The 24,773-nt window shown below is 37.8% G+C and overlaps 1 protein-coding gene across 5 annotated transcripts in view; it reads left to right on the forward strand.

Moving 5' to 3' along the window:
* The window catches only part of UTRN (utrophin), a 345,394-nt gene that overhangs the window by 85,946 nt on the left and 234,675 nt on the right, over positions 1-24,773 (forward strand). For all 5 annotated transcript variants that reach the window (XM_071740500.1, XM_071740501.1, XM_071740499.1 and 2 more), the window contains 13 exons: positions 348-529; positions 1,225-1,375; positions 2,812-2,931; positions 3,647-3,748; positions 7,499-7,606; positions 8,165-8,344; positions 9,650-9,816; positions 11,926-12,049; positions 13,756-13,843; positions 15,570-15,805; positions 16,053-16,233; positions 18,558-18,703; positions 21,493-21,705. In XM_071740500.1, coding sequence (XP_071596601.1) covers positions 348-529; positions 1,225-1,375; positions 2,812-2,931; positions 3,647-3,748; positions 7,499-7,606; positions 8,165-8,344; positions 9,650-9,816; positions 11,926-12,049; positions 13,756-13,843; positions 15,570-15,805; positions 16,053-16,233; positions 18,558-18,703; positions 21,493-21,705 — 1,998 coding nt within the window. The remainder of the gene's footprint in view (positions 1-347; positions 530-1,224; positions 1,376-2,811; positions 2,932-3,646; positions 3,749-7,498; positions 7,607-8,164; positions 8,345-9,649; positions 9,817-11,925; positions 12,050-13,755; positions 13,844-15,569; positions 15,806-16,052; positions 16,234-18,557; positions 18,704-21,492; positions 21,706-24,773) is intronic.

A 24,773-nucleotide genomic window follows, 5' to 3' on the forward strand; every position in this document is an offset into this window, starting at 1 on the left:
CTTTTCTTCAATTAACTTGCTGTTAATTTCAGCAAGTGCAACTATTTAGAAGAGACTTAACTGGAAGCAAAAGTACAAGGCAGAAAATTACCTTTATCCTGGCCCAAACCATTATAGGTGGTCAGCTTTTTTTCCCCCTCAATTAGCTCTGTTTCACTCTCTCCAGAATTTTTGTAGCACATAGAGAATCTCCTGTCACAGAGAGGTACCGGTCTGCCATGCTTGCATGTTTGATGGTGCTGCAGCACTAATTCAAGCATGACAATTTATTAGGACATTTGCAAATTCTTAAGTTCCTGTAGGAGCTCACAGATCACAGTGATGTGGCTGGTTGTACTGTTTCCCAGAGTTTTATGATGGAGCTAACTGCACACCAGAGCAGCGTGGGGAGCGTCCTGCAGGCTGGGAACCAACTGGTGGCCCAGGGAAATCTGTCTCCTGAAGAGGAGTTTGAGATCCAGGAGCAAATGCTGCTGCTTAATTCCCGCTGGGAGGAGCTCAGGGTGGAGAGCATGGACAGGCAGTCCCGGTAAGTCATGTTGCACAACTTCTCCTAGAGTTGTAGGAGCAAACTCTGGTGCTTACTGCAGCTTGGAGGAGATGATTTTCATCTATTTGTAAGATTTTTAAATTTTTTAATTTTTTTCACAATTAACTCTTCAGCTTGTGACATGAAATCCACCTTCATACTTAGCAAGGTGAAACAAAGGAAATGAATATAACTTGTATTTTTTCTTCTTATATAAAAGCTTTTTTGTGACTGTTAGGTTATGTAAATGTACCAGACTAAATATATAGTATCTATATGCAGTAGTTATATAAAAGTTTTTAATATGGTTTCAGTAGTTTAAATTCCTGAATAAAGCATACAGTAGATGTGGATAGCTGTGTGTGTTTGTATAACTAAAAAGCACTTTGAAGAATTATTCCCCACCAATGGCTTATCAAACTAAGTACTGCACATCAAGGGAGAAACTGCCTTTTGTTACCAGCTCTCAGTAGAGGCTTTGTGTTGGAAGAAATATTCCTGTGTATTAGTGTCATAATTCACTATGCTGGTTGAGAAAGAAACGGGGATATTTAACTGTGTGTTCCTTAGCTTAATGGTGAAAATATTACTTGCTAATATCTAGCTGGTTTATGAATGACCTTGCTTCTTTCCTACACAACTAGAACATAGTCTCTTTCCTTGTGCAAAAAAACTGCCTGTGCTTCCCTCTCCAGGCTGCACGACATGCTGATGGAGCTCCAGAAGCAGCAGCTGCAGCAGCTGTCCAACTGGCTGAGTGTCACAGAAGAACGAATTCAGAAGATGGAATCTCAGGTCTTAGCAGAGGATTTGGAGTCCCTTCAAAAACAGCTGGAAGAACATAAAGTAAACCTTTTTTGTCTGTTATCTAATATGAATGGGAGAAGTATATGGAAGATGTGTCTGTCCCTTAGCTGAGAAACTGGATTGTGTCACAAGTCATATGGCTAAATGCTGAAAGGCTGCATTTGATGTTTAGGAGAGGATAATGATGGGGTAGAAAGGGAATTGGAAGTTCCTGGAAGTACTTTCTTAACTGAACACTTGAGCTCTAACGGGCAGAGCAGAAACTTATCTTTGCTTTATGTGGAAAGCGAAACCTGTAGGGGAAACGGTGTTACCTTTGTTTCATGCAGGAAATGAGGCCTCTCCACATAACTTGTAGGTGTTAGTGAAAATATGAAATATACTGTGTACAAAGTTGCTTTAAATGACCGACAGGCATTGTTACAGCATACTTGGGAACTGCAGATGAAAACAATGTGTTAAAACTCTCAGGAAGGGTCTTCCAAGTTGCTGATTCTGGACCCTGCTGTTGCACCCTAAGGGGGTGCACAGACACTCCTCTTTGATATGCACAAGCTCTTGAAATTGTTTTGTGTCTCAGTTAAGATTGCAGGTGGGAGTCAGCCTGCAGTGATACGTTTTTTTTTTTTTTTTTTTTCTTTTTTTTGAGGAGAAAGATGGCCTTTTGATACTGTCATAGTTGCAGCTTGTTGACCTTCTCCCCAGCATGGGACTTACTTCACAGGGCAAGAACTGTGGAGTATTTTTAGTCTGTGTAATTTCCTGTTCCACGTTTGTTTTCTTTCCTCTGTCTTCAAAGTCTGGAGAATCTGAGGTGTGTTGTTCATGGAGTAGCTTAGGATGTTCTGGGATGAAAAGTGATATTTACAGTACTGTAAAAATGATCTTGCAGAGATATTCCAGAGGAAGGCTTTAACCATGGAATCTGTTCATCTAGAAGAATTTAGATGAATAATAATTGATTCTACAGATTATTTCAAACCAATCAGAACGGTTTTCGACTGCAGTTTTCAACTATTATCTTGGAACATGAGGATCAGTTATCACAGTCTTGATACGAGAATTATATTGTCAACTATTAAAGGACAAATGTTCTTAGTGATTTTTTTTCCCTATTTGGTATGCTCGATGGTACTTAATAACAATAATAGCTTTCCATAGAAACACTTAAGCTGTCTTACTTATAACAGTATTCATACAGAAATTTAATGCAGTTGTCATGATTCTCCCGGCATATGGTTCATTGCACTTAAAGCACTCCATGTTTTCCAGCATTTTAACAGAATGGTTTTGGATTAATTTCTATCAGTCTTTTGCTTACATTTATTTAAACCATACAGTGATTCCTAGTTGAAAAATCTGTGCTTAACTGTTGAATCTGAAGTACTTTACCACAGTAGTTGTGTTAGTCCCTGTGGCCAAGCCAGCAGATTAGCAAATGTATTCAAAATTGATAACCTGATTTGTTGTTCTAGAGCCTGCAGAGTGACCTAGAAACAGAGCAGGTGAAGGTGAACTCCCTAACACACATGGTTGTCATCGTCGATGAAAGCAGCGGGGAAAGTGCAACAGCTATTCTGGAGGAACAATTGCAGGTAAAATGTTACAGCCCTCCTTTTTAACTGCAGTAGCAGGCACTTAAAACCTTTACTTATAATTTTTATGCCACCTTTTAGTTTAAATCCAGTTTATCCTAGAAAGTAAGGTATTTTCTTTAAGAAGTAATATTAATCTAAAGGATTATTAGACTTGCAGGGCAAAACCTTCAAAAGTGCTTTGATTTGCCAGCTCAGTTCCTGATGAGTCAAGCTGTTTGCATTCCCAGTGACAGCCACTTTTGTAGTGTATCCTTTCAGCACTTTCATTAAAATGGGAAGATGCACAGTGCAACTCTTATTTCTCATAAGTAATTTTTAATAGGAGAATAAAATCTGATGGAAAAAACATTAAGACGTGAGCAGAACATTAAAATATTAGGACATGAGCAGGGGAATGTATGTAGTATTTTCTCTTACTTGCCAGAAGTTAGACTGTAACCTGAAACAGTATTCTTGGTGCTTTGTTCATTCCTTTTGAAGTCAATCAAAGAGTTCACTGACTTCAAAAAGAGCAGAGAAAAGGCCATAGTGAATTCTTTTGAAAGTTTTAACCTCTGACTTTATGCAATATTACAGTGGTGCTTCCTGGCAATTCAATAGCCATGATAAAGAAAGCAGTTACTGTGAAGCAGAAATGATGCTTTTGAATATCTGATTTTTAAATCTCCTTGTGAGGCTTGTGAATGTTCATGAGTGCTACCTGCTTTTGTAGAGGCTCGGTGAGCGGTGGACAGCAGTTTGTCGCTGGACTGAGGAACGACGGGTCAAGTTGCAAGAAATTCAGCTTCTATGGCAAGAGCTGCTGGAAGAACAGGTTAGTAGCTCTTCAGGTACCAGTGTTCCCTGATTTGTGGACACAAAAAGCAACCAAGCAAGCAAACAATGAAAAATACCCAAGTCCCTTCGTAGGGTTTACCAGCTCTTAGAAAAAGGTGTATGTGATTTCAACATGGATATATCTAGACAATCTTCCAATCAACTAATCATTAAATATTGTTTTCAAAATCAGTGACACAAACCATTTGGTCAACACAGTGAAGCATGCAGCTTCTCATTTTGCTGAGTTTTAGGCAAATAGTTGTATTGTGAAGAAGATGGCATTGTGACTTTTGTCTTACTTTGATTTCAGACATATTACTATATACTAAATATACTGCTCAACGGTTGATTGTATGAAAAATATGGTAACACAACTGCATGTGTTAGGTTTTCATGTCTACTACTAATGCTTGTTTTGTATGTCAGCTTAAAATATTTGATAGCCTTTCCTTTGAAGGTTTTACTTAGTGTTTTGTCTTCTTAAATGTTGGTATTTATTTTTGTAAGATATTATTTATACTCTGCAGCTCATCCAGATTGTTTAGACATTTTAAAGAAATAGCACAGTGCTGGTATAGCTGTTGGTACTCAGTTCTGCCAGGTTTCTTTGACAGGGGTGTTTATCTGCATTTTTTAAGGTTTTAGATATGTTTCCTCATGAACCTCCCAATGTTTATTTGCAGTATATTGATAAACTGAATTTGCAGTTTGCGGTGTTGTTGTTACCTTGCTGTTAATGTGGTTTTAAGATTTGGATTCAGGTTGATCCAATGCCAAGTATCTATATATGTTTGTTTAAAATACTGTGTTGGCATATGTTTATGTACATATAGAAAATTGCGTGCTAACATTTTCTGGCACCTTTTGGGCAGGGTAAGTTGAGAAGTAAGGATTCCTCAAAAATCCATACTCTATATGTCAAGGGATGGTCTTCAGGTGGTCTTGGTTTTGATGACCTTATTTGTATGTGCTTTCTGTCATCTCACACCCTTATAATTATCTGGGGAAAAGTAACCACTCTAACTATTACAATACTGTTAGGAGTGTCATAAAATCATAGAATGGCTTGGGTTGGAAGGGATCTTTAAAGATAATATAGTCCAGTCCCTCCCACCTCCCCTGCAGTGAGCAGAGTGAGCAGGGACATCTCCAACTAGATCAGGTTTCTCAGAGCCGTCTCCAGCCTGACCTTGGATGTTTCCATGGATGGGGCATCTACCACCTCTCTGGGCAACCTGTGCCAGTGTTTCACCATCATCATTGTGAAAAAAATCTTCTTTACATCTAGTCTGACTCTACCCTCTTTTAAGTTAAGACGATTACCCCTTGTTCTGTTGTAACAAGCCCTGCTAAAACGTTTGTTCCAATCCTTCTTACAGGCCTCTTTTTAAATATTGAGAGGCCACAATAATGTCTTCCTGGAGTCTTCTCTTCTACAGACTGGACATCCCCAATGCTCACAGACATGTTTCTTCCCTCTTATTATTTTTGTCATCTTCTGCTTGAGTTTCTTTCCTCACCTTTTTTTATTTGTATATAATGGTGTTGCTCTGTAAATGTAAAAAAAAATAAAAATAAAAAATTGCTTTTTAATGTAGAATGTCATAATACAAGTAATCAGAAAGCAGTTTATTTTAGATGGTTTAGATCAGCTTATGTTTGCATTTGTTATTCAGCTATGAACCAGTGCGTTTATTGCTAACTGGTTTGAATTACAGTTCTCTGTCCTCAAGAATTATCAAGTGATCTACAAAGATTACAATTTGAAACTAATTAAAAGCTTCATTACAAGCACTTTTTAAACACAAAAGTAGCTGAAACATTTAGGAACTATCGTTTTTCCATTTCACCCAACCAGATGGAGAGATGAGCAATAATACATCAGCCTTTTTTGGCTGCCTAGAAAATTCTTGGAAACCACATTGCCAAGTCAACGCAATTCTTACCACTCAGGAAACAAATTCCTCAATCAGTGCCAGATATTTCTTAGCACTGTGATAATTATGTTTCAGTTTTCTATGGAGATTTATCTTTGACTGCTGATTTAGCAGAAATTAATTGAATACATGGAAGGTTTTTTAAGCTCCTCTTATGCATCAAATATGTTGGTTGGGGTGCCAGTGTGATTTTTCCAGGCAGCATGTGGTGATATAATTTTATTTCTCACAGACTTAAATCGTATCTGCCTTAAATCTGCCATTTTGCACATTGGCAATGTAAACTGCCTTAACTTCTTTAGCCCAGAAGTTGCTGTAGTCAGTTCTGGGACAATACCAAAAATATACAGATTGACTGAGGAGCCTTGTGGCTGCTGTAAAGTGTGCTGTTCAGGGAACAAAAAGGTCTGCCTTGTGTAATTTATTTAATTTATTTATTTAACACAGACAAGTAGCAGTATGCCAGTGTCTATGCAACTGAGCTTGAATGAAAGCTGGATATTCTAGTCTGTGGAGATGGCTGTGCAGCTACAGCAACAATAGGAAATGTGCAACATCATATAAATTATCTAAAAACCTTCCTGGTACTTGATGCCAGTTCTTGCTGGTGTTCCTCCAGGACTGCTGTGTGACTGAAGAGAATCACAGAATTGTTTTGATTGGGGAAGACCTTCAAGATACATGGAGTCCAATCATAACTTAACGCTACCAACCATTAACCTAACTCCGTCAAGTCCAGTGCTTCAACCAGGTTCCTGAACACCACATCTATATGTCTTTTAAATATCTCCAGGGATGGTGATCACCACCCTGGGCAGCTTATTCCAGTGTTTAATTACTCTTTCAGTGAAGAAGTATCTTCTAATATTCAACCTAAACCTCCCCTGGTGTGACTTGAGTCCATTTCCTCTTGTCCTGTTGCTTGTTACAAGAGAGAAGAGACCAACCCCCACCTCCCTACAACCTCCTCACAGTTGCAGAGAGTGAGAAGGTCTCCCCCACTCAGCCTCCTTTTCTCCAGGCTAAACAACCCCAGTTCCCTCAGATAATCCTCATTGAATCTTATTCTTTAGACCCTTCACCAGCTTCATTGCCCTTCTCTGGACTCATTACAGCTCTTTGAGGTTGATCTTCTAGTTGGAGGCTCAAAACTGTATTCAAGGTGTGAGGAAAGAGACCCAGGATAGATTTCCTAGAAAAAAGTGGAAAAAGTTCAACATCCCTGAGTCAGTACTGTCCAGAGTAGACCACACCAGCTTCTAGCAGTTAATGAGGCAGTATTTGTTGAAGGTTTTTGGCAATTGTTAGTAGGTAGGGTAAACAAGGAGGTGACTATTTGAGTCTTTGGCCAACTGCCTGGACTAAAAGAGCTCTGAATTATCAGTGGTGCAGCTTCTGTGAGAAAATGTTTGCAACAGCTGGTTTTGAATCACAGAGGATGGGTGAAGAATGAAAGAAAGGATGCTTACCATTGAGATATATTCAATTCTAATATAAGTTAGAAGTCCTTCATCAGTTTTACAGTGGATATCTGCTAGCTAAAAATAACTTGGGGGGTTCTTCCCTTATATAGTGATATATAGTTTTGTTGAATTTTTTTTTAGCTGGAAAGGATTACTTAGTTCTCTGATCTGATGGTTTTTTGTCCTCTTTTATGTACTACTTCTGTTAATGTCAGCTGAAATTCCAGCCTATAAAGACACTAGAAATGTGCTTTGGAATCTGTGCAGAGATCTTAGAGAAGGAATTGTCAATAGCTCTTTCACAAACTTGGAATTTTCTTGTGCTGTTTTTCTTGTGATTTACAGTGCTTGTTGAAAGCTTGGTTAACTGAGAAAGAAGAGGCTTTGAGTAAGGTCCAGACAAGAAACTTCAAAGATCAAACAGATCTTAGTGTGAATGTTCGAAAACTAGCAGTGAGTATCACTATCCTGCTCTATCCTGTCAAGTCTCATAGACTAAATAAATGACAAATTACCAGTTTGACCCCAGTAGGAGCTGTGAATGCCTAGCATTTTAAAGCCAAGACAATATTCTTTCCTTGCCAGATTATTTCACTTGAATTGATAAATGTATACAACTTACTTCATTACCATTCCAAGTTGGTGTGCCAAACTTTGAAACAGTTATCCTGGGTTTTTTACAGTGTTGTATTGCAGGCCACCAGTCAGCTGTATCTTCCAAAGTGTGGGTTTGTGGTTTGGGTTTATTTTTTTAAAGGAAATTGGTGCAGCTTGTACCTGAACTATTGCTATGTAACTGTTACTCAAGACATGTTACTGACTGCTTTTAAGAGCTATTTCAGTGATGTGCTTTTTATAAGAGTGTCTGTTAGTGTTTTGTTACAAAAGAGAACTGTTTTGAAACCTGTGATGCATCTGGCTCAGGTAGGACATTGCTCCCTCGGTGGAATTAAAAGCTAAGGGATGGTGGAATAATTGGTGTTGTCTTTTAATGTTTTCTTTGTACTTCAGATTTTGAAAGAGGACATGGGTATGAAACGCCAAACACTGGACCAGCTGAATGAACTAAGTCAGGATGTCGCCCAGATCCTTGGGAATGGCAGAGCATCCAGTAAAATAGATCAGGATCAAGAAGAACTAACACAGAGGTGGGACAGTTTGGTTCAGAAGCTAGAAGATTACTCTAACCAGGTACTTTACAAAGCTGTATTATTTTTTAGCTGTTTAGATATCTGTATGTATGCAACTCTCATTGATGCTGTCAGCAAAATTGCCCAGGCAAGTTCTTGTCATGAGGCTAGAGAGGTAGGGGAGTGTTCCTTGACGTGGGGCTGACTTTACCTGCTGACAAAGCTGTCTGTATTTTTTGGTCTTTGAACCCCCAAGTTTTTAACCTGACTAGAACTGTTACTCCTTTCTCACACAGACTAAGCTTCATTTTTCTGATGAGTAAAGCAGGCTTGCCATGTATTATCAGTCAATGCAAATGCCTTTTAACACTGTAAGAGTGCTGGGACTGGATTAAATATGATACTAAAAGAGAGCAAAGACAAAACCCCAAACCCAGAATAGATTAACAGATGGGAGTCATACAAGCATTTATGCTCTGTGAGTATGATTTCTCATCTGTTGAAAATAGAGTAGTTGTTTGTTTGAAATATAATGGTTATGATCGCCAAGCTAAATTGTTAAATGTTTATTTTAGTATTTTGAGTGCTTGGTAATATTTTTATTTAGACAGAACTCCCACTGGCTTCTGTGAGAATTGTTTGACAGTTTTATGACTCATCCCCTTTTTGTGGTATAAAAATGTTATGGCAAAGGCTGTGGCACGGATTCACAGTCCATTTATTGTATAGTGTATATTGAATGAATTGTTCAGTCTGAATAGAGGTCCATTTCAGCCATATGGATTTAATTTGTTCTTCTGTTTGAATAAAAGCACCGGAGATCTTCCAGATCTTCCTCCTTTGATTCCCCCTAAGTATCAAGCATACACTTAGAACTTACAAGTTGGTTCACATGGGACTTACTATATAACCCATTAAAGAGTGTGGAAGGTTTTCCTTGATTGAAGTGAGTTTTTAGCTCAAATCCACTGTGTTCTGGCTCTTTCTGAGGGCTCTTTTCTGGTTTTATGGGATATAAATATAAAATTGTGTGTTAATAAACCCTAGGGTTGTTTTCTGTGAACTAAGCAATTGTGAAAGAAAATAGATGTAATGCTTATTTTGTTGATTTAGGTTCACTTGGACTGGCATGAAATTCTAGTTAAACTGAGAATTTTGTGTGGTTCACATCTGTAAAATGAGACTAATGAAGATTTTCCTCTGGAGTGCATCTGTGATAAAGGTTCTTCATGATGGCTAGGTGTGGTTATTTGGAGGAGTGAATGAATGGACTTTTATGGCTGATAAATAAAAGGAAGTAAGCAATATAAATTAATTCTGTGTTCCAAATGGCATTTAACCCTTTTGCTAAATTATTTTTGTATAGGTAACACAAGCTGTAGGAAGCTTAGGGATGTCACAGGTTTCACAGAAGACTGCTGCAGAAACATCATTGAAGGAACAGGTGGTGGTTAAAAAATCCAGACAGGAGTTGCCCCCCCCACCACCTCCAAAGAAAAGGCAGATCCCAGGGGACAGTGAAGCAAAGAAAAAGTAAGTATATGACACTGCTGTTTTCCCTTGCTCACTAGATACCACATAGATTTGCATCTCTTGGTCGTAGCTTTTGATTCTTTTTCATGCAAGTGAGGAGTACTTAAATTGTGGTTGTGAGCTTGGGTTTGGGGAATGGGAAGGGAATGATAATCTAGCTCTGTTTTTAGAGCAACAGAAAGCCTACAGCATCCATTAATTTCAAAGGGAAATGTGATTTTTACATTTTTCAAAAAAGTATGTCTTCAGCCCTTTGTACCTCTGTTACTTTGCTGAAAGATAGAATTATTATATTTATTTTGGAAAACCATTTTCTCATCTTTGGTTAAATGATTTTGTTAAAGTGCCAAGTACTTTGATTTATTTATTAATTATTTATAATTACATAAAACGTGGGAGAAATGAGAGAAATTGCACAAAGAAAGCTCAGAAACCTATTCCATCTCCCTGGTGTTTAGTACAGGGACCTCTCCTTTCATAACTATATCTGCTGTGATCTACTGATTAGTGTGTACAGAATCACAGAATGTTAGGGGTTGGAAGGCACCTTAAAGATCATCTAGTTCCAAGCCCTTTACATGGGCAGGGACACCTCCCACTAGACCAGGAAGGGGGCAACCACAACTTCCCTGGGCAGCCTGTGCCACTGTCTTACCACCCTCACAGTAAAGGATTTCTGCCTAATCTAAACCTGTCCTCTTTCAGCTTAAAACCAGTACCCCTCATCACTGTGGTCCCTAGTAAGAGTCCCTCACTTTTTTTCCTTTGATTAAAAGAAGGCTGCCATTTAGTTTGTGACGTGTTGCAGTACCTTTGCTAAGAAGTATACCTAGAACTAAGGGAACTGTTTTGAGATAAATTAAGTAAATTCTGCATACTCACTGTTTTACATTTCATGCTTGCCTGAGGAAAAAAAAAAAATTGAGCATTTTTTTGAGGTTGTCACTAAGTTAAACCTTTGGTAAGTCATTTAGGGAGAGAACAGAGGGCTGCATCAAGAGCAGAGAGTCACTGTGCCTGGTCATATCCTCTTATCCTTGGTGGGAGTGGTGTGTGCATATAGGTGTCCCAAGGCAGTAACTCAGTTAGGAGCCCATCTGTCCCTCCTTTCTGTCTCATGAGTCATGGAAACTATTTTAGACTTTGAAAGCAAAAATTATCTGATCTGTCATCTTTTTTGTCCAAAGTTCACACCGTATTAAGGATGGAGTCAGTTAAAATAGGTTAAATTTTCTGATGCTTTTGCCTGATCACAGTTATTTAAGTTGAAAACAGCAAATGGCCAGTAACAAGAATTCTGTAACTAGAATTCTGCTGTTTTTCCCATGAAAACTTTCAGTGAATTATACTGACTTCTTCATTTGTTGGGGTGCTGTTATTCCATGTTACAGTTAAAACTGTATTGAGTAGTATAATTGTAATGTGGCCTGACTTTTGGACTGTAAGGCTTATCTATCCTTCTCTCAAGTTCTGTACAGTGTTGGTTAATTTGCGAGTTGTGGGCTTTGTTTTTGGTTTTTTTGTGGTAATGGTAGTGGGGTTTAGCTTGGAGATTTTAGGCATAGGAAAGTTATGTTAGTATAGGCATGTCCAACTGCTGCCAAAAATGCTATGCTATAAATCTTCAGCTATACATTCAGGGTTTGTCAGCTGTCACTGCCATGGGTCCTTAAGCTGCTAAGTTTTTCTTCAGGTTAGTGTTGCAGATTTTTGAAATCTAGAACTGTAATTCTTGTTGCCTTGTTCCTGAGGCCTAGTTTTTTTATGTTCAACATGCTCAGCTCTGAGAGATCTTTTGTGATGTATTAAAGGAAACAATAGTAGTTTGCATGAAGATATATATAAAAAAATTAAGAAATAAGGTTCACCATGCTTTCTCAATTTTCTCCTAAAAATTATACCCTGGACATAATTTTTACTATGGCAGGTTTTTGAAAGTCTGTCTGTGTCCATTGTCTGTGATCAGTAGTACAAGAAGTGTGAACCTTGTGTGCAGCTTTGCTGTTTTGGGATTGAGTGCTGAACTTTAAGACTTCTGCTTTAAGAGAGGGTGAATAAATAGGGAAAACTGACAAACCTAAAACAAAACTGTCTCACCTTTTAAACCAGGTTTGATGCTGAATGTACTGACCTCTTGAACTGGATTTCAAAATCCAGATCTGCCATTCAGGCTGCAGACATCAAAGAATATAAGAAGATGAGAGAGACTTCAAACATGAAAGAAAAGTTGAAGGTAAAATGGGGAGATAGAGAGTGTTCTGGAGAACAGCATATTTTGTCTCCCTTCTGGCTGTCACATCAACTTGTGGGTTTCTCTGTGTGCTTCGTGGGGATTAAGTTCTTTAGTTAAACAGTTTCAGAGCTGGACACATGGAGACCTCTAACCAGCTGGACACAAACTTATGCTGGTGTTTATTGCACAATCCAGAGGAGATTTAAAAAATATATTACTGATGTCTGCTGTGGATTTCTGATAGATGTCTGTATTCAAGATTAGTATCTTTTCCACTAAGCAGCATATTTTGGATTTGTTTCACAGCTGGAGATGGACTTGATTGACATTTTTATAATTTTGACAAAGATGGACCAGTGGGCTTCTCAAAGACCCCCTTGAATCATGCTGTGACATTCTGTTGCCTAAAGTAGTCTGTTAAAATGTTTCAACATGTTATTTGCTGTATTAATTTTGAAGGAAACCTGATAGTTACAACTTAGATATAGTATTATTTACCTGCAAGACAGAAAAAATTTTATAGGATCCTGTGGGAGCCATGAGATAAACATTTAATCTTCCTTCTGTTTCAGGATTGTGTTCTTGCCTTTTTCTTAAGTTCTTGAACATGCTTTGTTAATGGAGGCTTACTGGAGCTTTAGCAGGATCTGCTAGATTTGATTCTTTGGAAATCAAAGACAATACTTAAAAATATCTATAACAAGACTCTTTCTTGATGCTCTAGTCCAAAATGGTACCAGTAGGAATGTTTGGAATGGCAGTTGGAAATAAATGCCAAAACAACCCTCACAGTAGTTTATTTATAGAACTTTGAGTGTTTGTAGCCCTTTATAAAATATGCTCCAAGATGAACATTGGGTTCCCATGAACTTCACTGTTTTCAAATTATTTGTCTGTAAGGGGATAGGACAGTGTTTGTTCTGCCAAACTCTGCAAATAAATGCATGATGCTTTGGAATTTTCTATAGTGTGTCTAAACCAGAGTAATGACCTTTGAACGTTACTTTTGAAAACATTTGAATTTTGAGATACTTTGTTGTAATCTCAGAGGATATTTGAGTTTTGGTCTTGTGGCTAAGAAACTCATCTTTCTGTGGATGTATTCTGCCTCTCTGCTCACACAGGAACATTCACCAATATGGATGTCTTGAGGGAGAAACTTGTTCCTCTAAAAATCATGGTAGTCACATAGGATTTCCTGCACTCTTTCTTTATAAAGGAGAGTGAAGAACCAGACCTTAGGACAGTGGATTACTAGTGATTCTATAGTTCTTGATAGCTGGACTTCTGGTGAACAAGTAGTTGTTTTCTTTTGGAAATCTCAGTAGAAACTATAGAGGTGAAGGGACTATTTATAAAAAGCCTTTTCTTAGTCGGTTCATATAAAATAATTACAAATTTTGATCACAAATTTCTTTAGCTAGCGTTTCAATATCTGATTTCCCATTGCAGGATTGTCAACCCTTTTAACAGTGTTTTATTTCTTGTTGTACTTGTCTCTTACTTGCCTGGTACTCGTGACAGCAAACTCATTGCAGTTTTTTTCTGGATTAACAGATCTAACATGTATAATAGGAAGTGCTGTATACAATAAAACTGGAGTTTGTTTTGGGTAGTAGTGGGTAAATACATGTTACCTGAGGTGGGTGGGGAGGTCAAGAAAAATTATCCTCTCTGAAACTGTTCTTTTGGCATTCACTTTGTAGGTGATTGAAAAAGAAAGGGTTGAAAAAAGCCAAAAGGTAGATGAACTGAAACGAAGTGGACATATTCTTTTGGATCAAATGGGAAAGGGTATGCAACTTTAAGGTTTTTCTATTTTGTGATTTGATCGGCTGAGGTGCTGGAAAATAATATTGAAGTACTTTGCCTTCATTTAAGTATGACAATATGTTCCTTTCATCTTCTGCCATTTTTTTTTTTTTCCTTTTCGGAGATGCTGGTCATTGTTACTGTTATTAGTTATTGATAGGTGTTTTGTTTCTATTAAAGCTTAAAGAAAAGTAATATTCTTGTTTAATGTGTGTTCATTTGCAGCCTTTTAAAGGTTACTATTATTGAAATAAAGTTCTTCAAATGGTAGTAAAAGTAAAATGCTTTTGAAGGAAAGGGCATGGTTTAATTTGAATTTGTGTGTGGAGATTTTAAGTATAAAGTTAAAAAAATATAACTATCTTAGAACTGAAATTTAGATGTCAAATTTATGCTTGATAAATGGGTGTATATCTTTATTCATAGTTTTCTCTGTTTCTGTGATAACTGTTTTGATGGTGTAGTCAGAATTTATGGTTCAAAGGCAAGAGAGAGAAGCCAACATTCTTGAGAAAATGATTGTCAAATGAAATACTTATCCCTGGAAACTTATAATTAACATCAGTGAAAGTTGAATCTTTATGCCTTGCCAAAATCTTGTTCATAATCTGACAAAGCTCTATCACTGAAATGTGACTGTCCTCATAAAAGAACTGTTCATATAGTCCAGACACAGTCTTTTATATATGCTGTGGCTTCTGATTAAGTTGTTGTGACCGGTAGCATTCAGACAGGTCAAAAAATGGTATCACTGTCCTGCATTGTGTAGCATCCCTTCTGGAAAATGTTGACTTCTATTGGATTTCCCAGCTGTCATGTTTTTTTCTGGCCAGTCCTTTTGCCTGGATGCCTCAATCTTCTAAGTGTCTCTAATCTTCCCCTCCTTGCCTGATATCGTGTAAGCTTTTTACACTGGGTGCCAATGCTTGGAAGCCAGTGATTTGACCTGAAGTTTAGATTATAAAAAATTGTAGCTGCTCTTTTTCTGTGTGTCTGGATGGAGATCCTCCCTCTTTCCTCCCTGTTGAGTGCAGATTTGCACTGAAATTTCTTCATATATAGCAAAATGGTCAATTACTTTTGGCATCTGAGGAAGTAACAAAGGAATGGGTGGGAGGTCTGTTCACTGCTGCTGTGGCATCCTCAAGTAATGCAATACTTTGTCAAAATGTTAGTGTAGCAAGTGCTTCACATAGTCACTCTGAGGGGGAAATAACTGTGTGTTTTGTCATATTGCTTTTCTAGCTATTCATATTACCTGGTTATTCATCATATCTGCATGCAGTGTTAGCCATTGCTTTCTACTTCTCCTGGGCTGACTGGATTTCCATCTACCTTTCTAATGGATTGATTGCTACCTTTCAGCTTCCTACTTCTATCTTTCTTTGTGGAGTCTATAATAATAAAGAAGTCTACATAAATAAAACTTATTTTACTTAAACCTATATATCAGCATTTAGACACAAATCGTCATGGTCAAGAGTCAGCTTATTGTTGAGTTCTCACTCTTCATTTTACTATTAATGTGGAAATAAAAACTTTAAGTACTGTTATTAATAAGTACAATTTTATGGATAGTGGTCTTGAAATCAAAACATTTTGCACCTTAATTCAAATATGCACCTATATGTTAAGAGAAGAACAGTTAAACACCTGTTAATTGTAATACATTGAGTGCATGTACCAATAATTTAAATTATCTTTTTAGAGGGACTTTCTACAGTAGATATAAAAACAGTGATGGAGAAAATATTGTCAGAGTGGAAAGAAGTGCATCATCATCTGGAAGAAGTGTCCAGAAAAATAAAGTATCAGGAAGATATAAATGCTTATTTTAAGGAAATGAGTGAGCTTGAGAAGACTGTAGTTGAGAAGGATGGCTGGCTTAAAAATGATGCTTCTTTGGCATCTCAGCCCTCAGCAGCCCTGCAAGACTTATGTCAGGTAAGTCAGTCTGACAAAACCTGCTAATTTTGATTGAAAGCTGTTAGGAGCACAGAATATCCCAGAGGAGCATAGCCTAGTCAATAAGTTAAATGAAAACTTTTGAGGCAGCCAGGGCACCTGAATTTGGCTGGAAGTTATTGGTACCTGTGTGCTTTAACATTGTTGTCCTAGTAATGTGTAGGAGCTTTGCAGCAGGTCACTAAAATCTTCATTTGAGATTTTATTATATTTTTATCTTTCACAGAGGGAGTTAACTCATCTTGTAAGTCTGAGTCCACAGCTGGAACACCTGAAAGCCACCTGCAATATACTCACCTCTCAACCCATGCCTCCAAACTTCATTCAGGAGAGCTTGAATGGTTTACTCAGTCATTTCAAGTTGACTTGTCAGAAACTAGAGGAACATCACAAGCAGCTGAAGAAAGGTAAGAAGTGTACATACATATATATATATATATATATGTGTGTATATATTGTTGTTTAACTTAATCCCTCCTGATACTTGTATTCTGGTTTTTTTTTTGTTTGGAGCTGACTGAAAAATCGCTGATTTCTGGTCATTTTTCTGCTCATTTTGGGAGGCTTTGGGTGAAGCTGACACTCTTTTTATTCACCAGAAAGAATAATCTTATGACCGGTGCTGTGCACTCTACAAAACATCATTCCATGGTGTTAAAAGTGATTATGCAAACAAGCAGCATTTTTGAATCCATGTATCAGGATCTAGAAAAACATATTTAAGGTGGATAATATAGTTTGAAAAGCTATGTGTCTCTGACCCATACAGAAATAATAATACTAGAAATGAAAATATAGAAGATTTAAGAGAACCTTGTAAAATTGAAGTGTGCATGTGAAATTTATTCTTTTTCATAGCTTTGAGCACATTAGTCATACATAATTCCTTTTGGAAATTTCAACTTTGAAGCCATTTGGAATCTGGATTGCTTTTCAGGCACTTTCTCCTTGGACTTGCATTAAAAAATTGACTATGAATGTTCACTATGAAGGATTTTAAATGTAATATACAAGATACCTAGCTCTGGTAATATTTTACAGCTGAATAGCAAGAGCACAGAATAATAAGGAGACTTTTTTTGCCCTTAGCTTTCATTTTGCTTCTGCGGAATTCAAGGAAGCTTTTGCTAATGGCCCCAAATGGAAGGGCATTAATACTTTATTCTGTGAGTAATAAAAATACTCAATGACTAAATTGTTAGGCCATCTATATCTATATAACATGTTGCACAGGGCCTGCATAATTCAATTACATCAATATAGAAAGCTTTATGAATAACATCTGTCTGCCAGATTACAGAGTATGCTTTAGGGATCTGCCAGATTACAGGGTATGATTATGTTATGACTGTTCTGAGTATGTGTACTTTAGAATAATTTTACTGGTATTGTGTGTTTTGGTAATTATTACATGATGATACAAAAAACATGCCTTACTTTTTCATGCCATACATCACTTGAGGATTTATTAGTATTTTTGAATCAGTTATTATTTGGTAAATACATCTTACATATAACAGCATGTTGAATTTGTCTATTTTTTGAGTGATAATTTCTCTGCAGATTGTTTATTGCTGAAGAACTGATAGAAATGTCAGTTAAAGGTTTCAGTTTACAGCACAGTTTGCATTACTGTAAGGTAAAAACTTCCCAAGCGTATAACTGGGAGAAACAACTGGTGGAAGCACTTGGTTTGGTCACATGTCAGGCTTTGACTGACAGAAGGCCAGCTCATTTCCTGGCTCTTTTCTGATCCTCTGAAAATTCCCTTGGGGAGTGCTACTAAGTCCCATGCCTATGGACATTTAAATGCAAATCGTAACTTAATTTTTTGCCAATGGGAGGCTATTTTAACTATTTTCTTCTCCTTCAGAATTTGCTGTAGTTTATTTAGTGCGAGTGCACCTATTTGCTCTTTACCAAATTATTATCTTTTTCCTTCTATTTAAATTGATCCTGTGTTTTTAAGAAGAGGAAACTAGATAAACTCACATTCTCTCTAGAAACATTCCATAGTTATAAATGGTGTGGCAGTTTTGACATTAAGCTGTTGAAAAGTTACCTGGTGAGTCAGAACAAGGCTTAGATTAATTTTCACTTTTGGCAGTGATGAAATTGCTTAGGAATCCAAGGCCAGAGAATGTGCATTCCACAGTACAGGTCTTAGAGCTGAAATCCTGTTTGCTGAAGTTTTCTAAATCTGATGTTTTCATTCTGAAACACCAGGGTAAGGTTCTGCCTCCTGCCTGGGATTCCACAGATGGGTGGTTTGTGCAAATTCTGAGATAGTGTCAGAGACTGCAAGCAGATACTCCATCTATACTTTAATTCTCTCTGCTTCCCATATAGTGTCTCTGTTCTGGCAACAGGCTGAAAGTTGCTACCTTTTTCTGTGTATATATAAAAAAATGAAAAAAACCACAACCCCACTCAAACCCTTACTACTACCATAATACATATTTTGTGTATGTTATGTATATATATATATATATATATATATGCATAAGTCCAAGTACTAATGATTACACCACCCCACTCACCCCAAGAGATTTAGGTGCTTAGGTGCATAAGAAAATTCCAAAAATGACATTGAGTTTTTAAACTATTTTTACAGGGGTTGCCATTCTATTCTTTTTATTATAGTTGATAACTTTAATTTACATCTCTCGTGATTTGGGTCTGGTGTCTGTTTCTTTTTATTTTGCTCCATTACTCTTTTCAACCATTCTAGAGACAGAAAGCCAGCCAAGCCCTGACTACATGGGCTCCCTGCAGCAGCTGAAGGAGACGCTGAGGGAGCTGGAGTGCAGGCAGCAGCCCATCACCAGTGGTCTGAGTGACCCCAGTAAAGTTGAGAAGGCCCTGCAGAAGGCAAAGGTAACTCTCAGTCTTTGCAGTGAAGTGAAGAATTTGCTTATTCAGCCACTGTCATCCTCCTTTCTCCTGCCTTGTTTTCAGCAAAGTAATTAAAACATTACCTAAAGGGAAGGGGATCGGGGAGCTGCGTGTGGACGCAGCCTCTGGGGGTTGCTTGTGATACCTGGGTCACCACAGGCTGCTGGGGGATGTGTCTGGGCAAGGGTTGTGTATTTCCAAGCCTGTAGGCTTCACAGCTTCTCTTGTTGCTTGTGCCAGGAGAATGAATCCAAGAGAGCTGATGCTGCTAGGCTGAGGGAAGAGGAGGCTCTGAGTGATCTCAGGAGTGCTCCAGCACCTCAGGTCACCTTGGTGGCCTCTCCAGGTGCTCTCCACTCTGCCCATGTGTCTCCTGTGCCAAGGAACTCCAAAATGGGTGTCAGGGCTGCAGGAGCATCCCCCTTGGAACTTGGTTGGATCAGGTTGGATCCAAGGTCTGCTCCTTCACTGCTGAGTGTGATTTTGAGTAAAGCCAGTAGTGGTGTCCTGCCCTTCCCTTCCAAAGGAGGGATCCTTTGGGAGTTGCCTTTCAGCTGTACCGCAGCTGCCTGGCAGCCATGCCCCTGCCCAGCCTGCTTGGGTTGGGCTTTGCTGTCCTGGTGGGACCATGTCCTGCCCCTGGGGCAGTCTGTGCTCTCTGACCCTACCTCTGCCCTCCCAGTGAGGCTGTGCTGTGCAGGTTTGCAGTCTTCCCCTCCAGGCACTGGGTACAGCCTCCCCAGATATGGGGTGCCTGCCTGCTTAAGCTGTCTCTGATGTTCAGCTGGTCAACAAGTCCATCCTGTTTCATCATTAGTAAGCTGTTGTGAGTGGGTAACTGTACTCCTTTGGCCTCCAGATTGCTTTTCAAAGGGAAACAATGCTTGAAAGACGTAAAGGTTATTAACACACAAATTTTGTCCAGCAGAAAATGGTATTTTGATTCCTTTTATAAACCTATAAGGGGGGGAAAATGTATGCATGACAGTTGCTATGTAAAATAATCAATTACAGGGCTGGAGGGAGGGGAGAGAAACATGCATCTCCAGTACTGATGTTTGGGGTTTTTTTCTCTTTAAAAAAAGACAGTTAAGGACTTCCCTGCCTCTTCCACTGCTTTTGTGGAATCATGCTTTATTCAGAACCATGTATATTTCCCTGTGTGGTGGCATAAGAGGGCTATGGGTGACTCTGGGGGAGTCTTCAATTCTAGGTGCTGGGTGAGAGGGGGGCTGTATCTGTTTTTATACCATTCTCTATTCAGCAGAGTCATAAAATGCATAGTTTTAAAAGCCCAGTAATCGGGGGTGTTAGTGTTCAGGTTTTTTTTTAATCAGCAAATTAAAAAATGTTTTCAGTTCTCTAGGTTTTCTCTCTTAATATTATTTCTGTATTGTTTAAAGTTGGCACAGATTTTTCTGGTCCATATTCTGGCTGAATTGCAGTGGTGTTTAGGCTTTGGAGGCTTGTCTTTTCCTTCCTCTGCCCAAATCCTTACTTTCTGCTTTCCATCAGAGACTAAATAACCTGAAAGGACCGACTATGCCAGTGTGTGAGCTTTAAGGAGTGTGATGGAAAATGGGAACAAACTGCAGACAATCTGGGATTGTTCACCTCCTCCTGCGCTGTAGTGGGCACTGATTAATGCTTCAGGCAAACACCCAAGCCAGGGATTAACTCCATTTTTGGCCCCTGTGCAGAAAGATCTTGTTTGCAGAAACGTACATTTTGCTTCCCAGTCCCATCTCCTACCTACCTTTTTAGAAGAAATGGTACACTTTATTCTCATTCTTTCCTATAAATACAAAGTAAAACAAAAAACTAATTTCAAACTAAATATACTGTAAAGAAGGTTCTTCCTCAGTAAAATACAGTAAAATATATGTGCACACATTCCACAAATATGTATAGTAGCAAAGTTAAATTAATGAAATTAGTAATGCTTTCATGTGTTGATTCCATACTTCTTTCTTGAAGTTTAAGCAGGATAACCAAAATTACCAGTTTAATGAAGTAGTGTCATTTTTTCATGTCTTGGCTTATGCCTTCAGCTGTTATTTTTCCATAATATTTGGAAATCTATTATTTCAGCACAACTGATGCTTCATATCGGCAATACCATAGTAAATATATTCAGATTGTGTCCTTCCTATCCTATATTTCATCTGCAAGAGAGTAGCTTTCGAAACTTAAGTATCCAGAGTTTTCATTGCAGCTAGCTTTTGGAGTAATTTTACTTTACAATACTTGGAAGGATGCACTCAGCTTGTTCGTGTGGGCTTTTTATTGTTGTTAAAAAAAAAACCACAGAACCAATGTGTTTGTGGAGGAAATGGAAAAATGGAGTTCCTAGTATGTCCTCCAGATTTCCTTTCAAAGGGAAACAATGCTGTTTTTTCTGTGACTGCAGTGTATTGTAGCCACTGGTTTGCTAACTTGAGTACTAACACCACACTGGCACAGGAGGGACATAGGTGCCTGGGTGTGTTCAGGTATGTGGCCAGGCTTTGCAGCCTGGTCTATAATCTTTGCTACTGCACTTGTAGACCAGCAAAAGGTTTTGTGGTCTACAAAGTTGTTTGAACATCTCTGCAATAACTGCAGTAACAGGAATATCACTCTGCACTGAATCTGTTCTCTGCAGGATAAAACATTTGGTGTGCTTGGACTTGTATTTAAGTGTGTACCTGCTGTATGGCTAACACTGGAAGTAGAAATTTCTGTTTGTTTTGTTTTATTTATTTATTTATTTATTTATTAACTCCTTGTAGACTATTTGTGAGACACTGGAAGCCCAGAAGCCCATGTTAGATAAACTTGCTGAAGAAACAAAGACTTTGGAGAAACATGCTGCTTCTGATATAAAAAAGGTCTACACTCAAGAGTTCAAGCATGTGCAGGGACACTGGGACAAGTTAAAGCTCCAGATTTCCAAAGATGTTAAACTACTGGAGGAAATTACATCCAAGTTGAAAATATTTGAGGTAAAATAAAAGATTTTTTTTTGTTACATAACTTTTTTTTTTTTCTTTTTCTTTTTTTCTTTAGAGCTCTTTCTTTGTATTCCTGCAGAAGTCTAGATGATCATTTATTGAGACCTGAAATTTAGATTGGCTGCTAGTCTGGCAGAGGCTGGAAGCATGTGTAGTCTATTTGTAACAAGTTAGCAGAAGACTTTTAACATGCCTGGAATATTTTTAATAGAATTAATTTTCACTTAAAATTAGCATTTCTCTTTTTTTAAATACAAGACAAAAAGGTTACACTAAAGTGAAGGGTCTGTTTCCTGCAGTCTTCAAAGCTTAATTACACCAGGGGCTGAGTGCCCTCTATTGTAATTGTTGTCAGATGCCTGACTATTTTGACATCTAAAATTGAAATTCCATACCTACTACAGAAAAACTGCTCCTTCAAGGGGGTTTTCTGTCAACAGTAATAAAGCCTGTTTGGTATTTTCTTTATTTCCTTTTTTAGGTGTAGTGACTTTTTCCATTCTGACAGCCTCAGAAGTGTCGGGGCGAACAATTAAAGAATTAAGATTTATCTGCACTCATTTTTTATATACATATATACACACATATATACATGACACAAAACTCTTGCTTTACAAAGTAAGGGATTAAAAGCAGGAGTATTTAAAGGCTGCTTAGATATTTAAACCATTGATTAAGAGAGGATAGGTAAGTGCTTAAATAACTTACTGTGGCTGATTCAGTATTTACTGGTTAAGTGGTTGGGTTTCTTTGTTTGCTTTGAGTCCCTTCTCTGGACTATTTATAGTCCTCTGGGGAGAGGAAAAAAATAATGCAAACTAAATATATCATGATTTTGCCTACGACAATATTATTGTGACCCAAAAGTTAAATAGGCACTAATCATTCTTCAGTATCAGCTTGAAAGTTTAAGCTGATCTGAGCAGTAATGAAGCCCAAATATATTGTCTTTTTTTTTTTTTTTTTTTTTTTTTTTTTTTTTTTTTTTTTTTTTTTTTTTTTTAATACGGTAGTGTTTATTTTTGTTTTCATATCGTTTTAAACTTCAAAAAGCAAGAAGGTGCTTTTAGAGATTCTCTCTATTGGGATGAAGACATAAGGTGCCTTAGCTAACAGAAGTATTTTCACATGCATCAAACAATTTTAAATTGTGGAATTATTTACATTATTTTCCATTTAGCAGAGTATGTGTATCTAATAATTTATAAACACAAGCAACTTGCTGCATGCACCCTCTACAGAACACTGGTGGCATGCATGTATACCATCACTTTTCCCCAAAAGTTTTTTAGTCTTTCTTTCCCTTCCCTTCATTTGATAAAGGATTCAAGCTTTTTCTGGGTTTTTTGGTTTTGGTTTTTGTTTTTTTTTTTTTAATAATTCAATCCAAGTGTGACTATTCAAGTATAGATGTGTTAAAACTGAAATTTATATTAAGCCAGGTAATATGATGATGCAGTGAAAGCTGGACAAGTGGTTACCAGTTCTGGTTCAGAATTAGTAAAAGCCTCAAGTCTTTTTTTTATTTCCCCCACCCCCCCTCCATTCCTTTTTGTTTTCTAAGCTGCAAACCTGGAAGAAATCATAGTAACAGATTGTAACGCTATGTGCGTACTTATGCTCCCATGAAAACTTTTGCCTCTGTGGGGGAAGAAAAAGGCTGGAGGGAGAAACTTGCTTGTGTTCATAAAGGATTACTCTCTAATTATTTGTTTCAGGACTTGAATTCTTTTTAGCAGTATGTGTGGAATATGTGTGTACCAATAGCATAGGTATGGTAGTACAGTGTAGGCTAGTGACCTTGTGAATGGAAGCCATAAACCAGCCTATGAATAGGAGGAGGAATTGTAGGTTTTCAGAGGAAAGATGTGTGTTTCTTTCATATAACACTTTTTTGTAATATTGTTAGTCTGTGTTACCTGAAGCATAAAGATATAAAGTGTCCTGGAGTAGACATCTCCTGATTATGTTCAGGAATATATGTATATATAGGCACCTATATTTGAAAACGTTTCTGCTTTGAGTCTGGTTCTTTCAAATTCATTCTCTGTAGCTACTTGCAGCAACCTTTGGGGTCATGTGGAGCTGTGGAGGTGCTGATGCTCCTGGTCAGCAGGAGCTGGCTACCCATAGTGTACTGACTAGTACAGGACCCAAAAAGAAATTAACTTCTAAGGCTTAGTTGAGCCCCTGGTGATAATTTTCCAGCAACAACCTCCTCATCAATTCTTCTACTGACTTTGACCTAAATGTGCAATATCGCACAGTTTCTTATTCTCTTGCCTCTTTGTGTTTATACTTAGTATGACAGAATAAATATTCTATATGTAAGTGTACCCCAGGATCATTTCTGCAACACCTTTTTATCAGTTCTTCAATTTATTGCAGCTTTCCAGTTGCCTTGATTATCTGTAGCTACACAGAACAAGACCTACTTACCTCATAACTTTTAGCATTTTTTTCTCCCTTCACTTCTTGTAAGTTCAGAACTGTTTCTCCACTTGAATAATGTTCAGTTGAGGAGCCTGTACATGTACCTGCTTTCCTAATCATGGACTTAACTGGGTAAATAGTGGCTCTGAGATCTTAAATGATCACCCATGTGAGTATGATGCTGAATGGGGTCAGTACTAGAGATGTGATACCAAAGACACAAAATTAATTAGGAGAAAAAAAATTAAACTGGAGGAGAAAATTAAAATAAAGGAGTAAGTCAATGACAATCCTTGGGGTCATGTGCAAGACATGAGGTTGTGCAACTACACAAAGGTATTGATTTTTTTTCTATTTAAAAAAAAAAAAGACCAAAAAACCCCTGGTATTTCCCAAAAGTGCATTCTTCTTAGTTTCTTCTAGGAGATACTGAATGTATGTGGTGTCACTTTAACAGTGAGCAAATAGCTAAGCAGTGCTTAAAATTGTCCTTTTTGGTTTGAGCAATTCAGTGGCAGATCTGCCTGTGGATCCTGCTGTGCTCGGCTGGTGGTTCTGTGATCTGTGATGTGACAGAGGCTCCCCCAAGCTGACAGTCCATGCATTAGTGACATGATATGCGTTGT

The sequence above is a fragment of the Heliangelus exortis genome, chromosome 3, assembly GCF_036169615.1.
Source record: "Heliangelus exortis chromosome 3, bHelExo1.hap1, whole genome shotgun sequence".
NCBI classification, from domain to species: Eukaryota; Metazoa; Chordata; class Aves; order Apodiformes; family Trochilidae; genus Heliangelus; species Heliangelus exortis.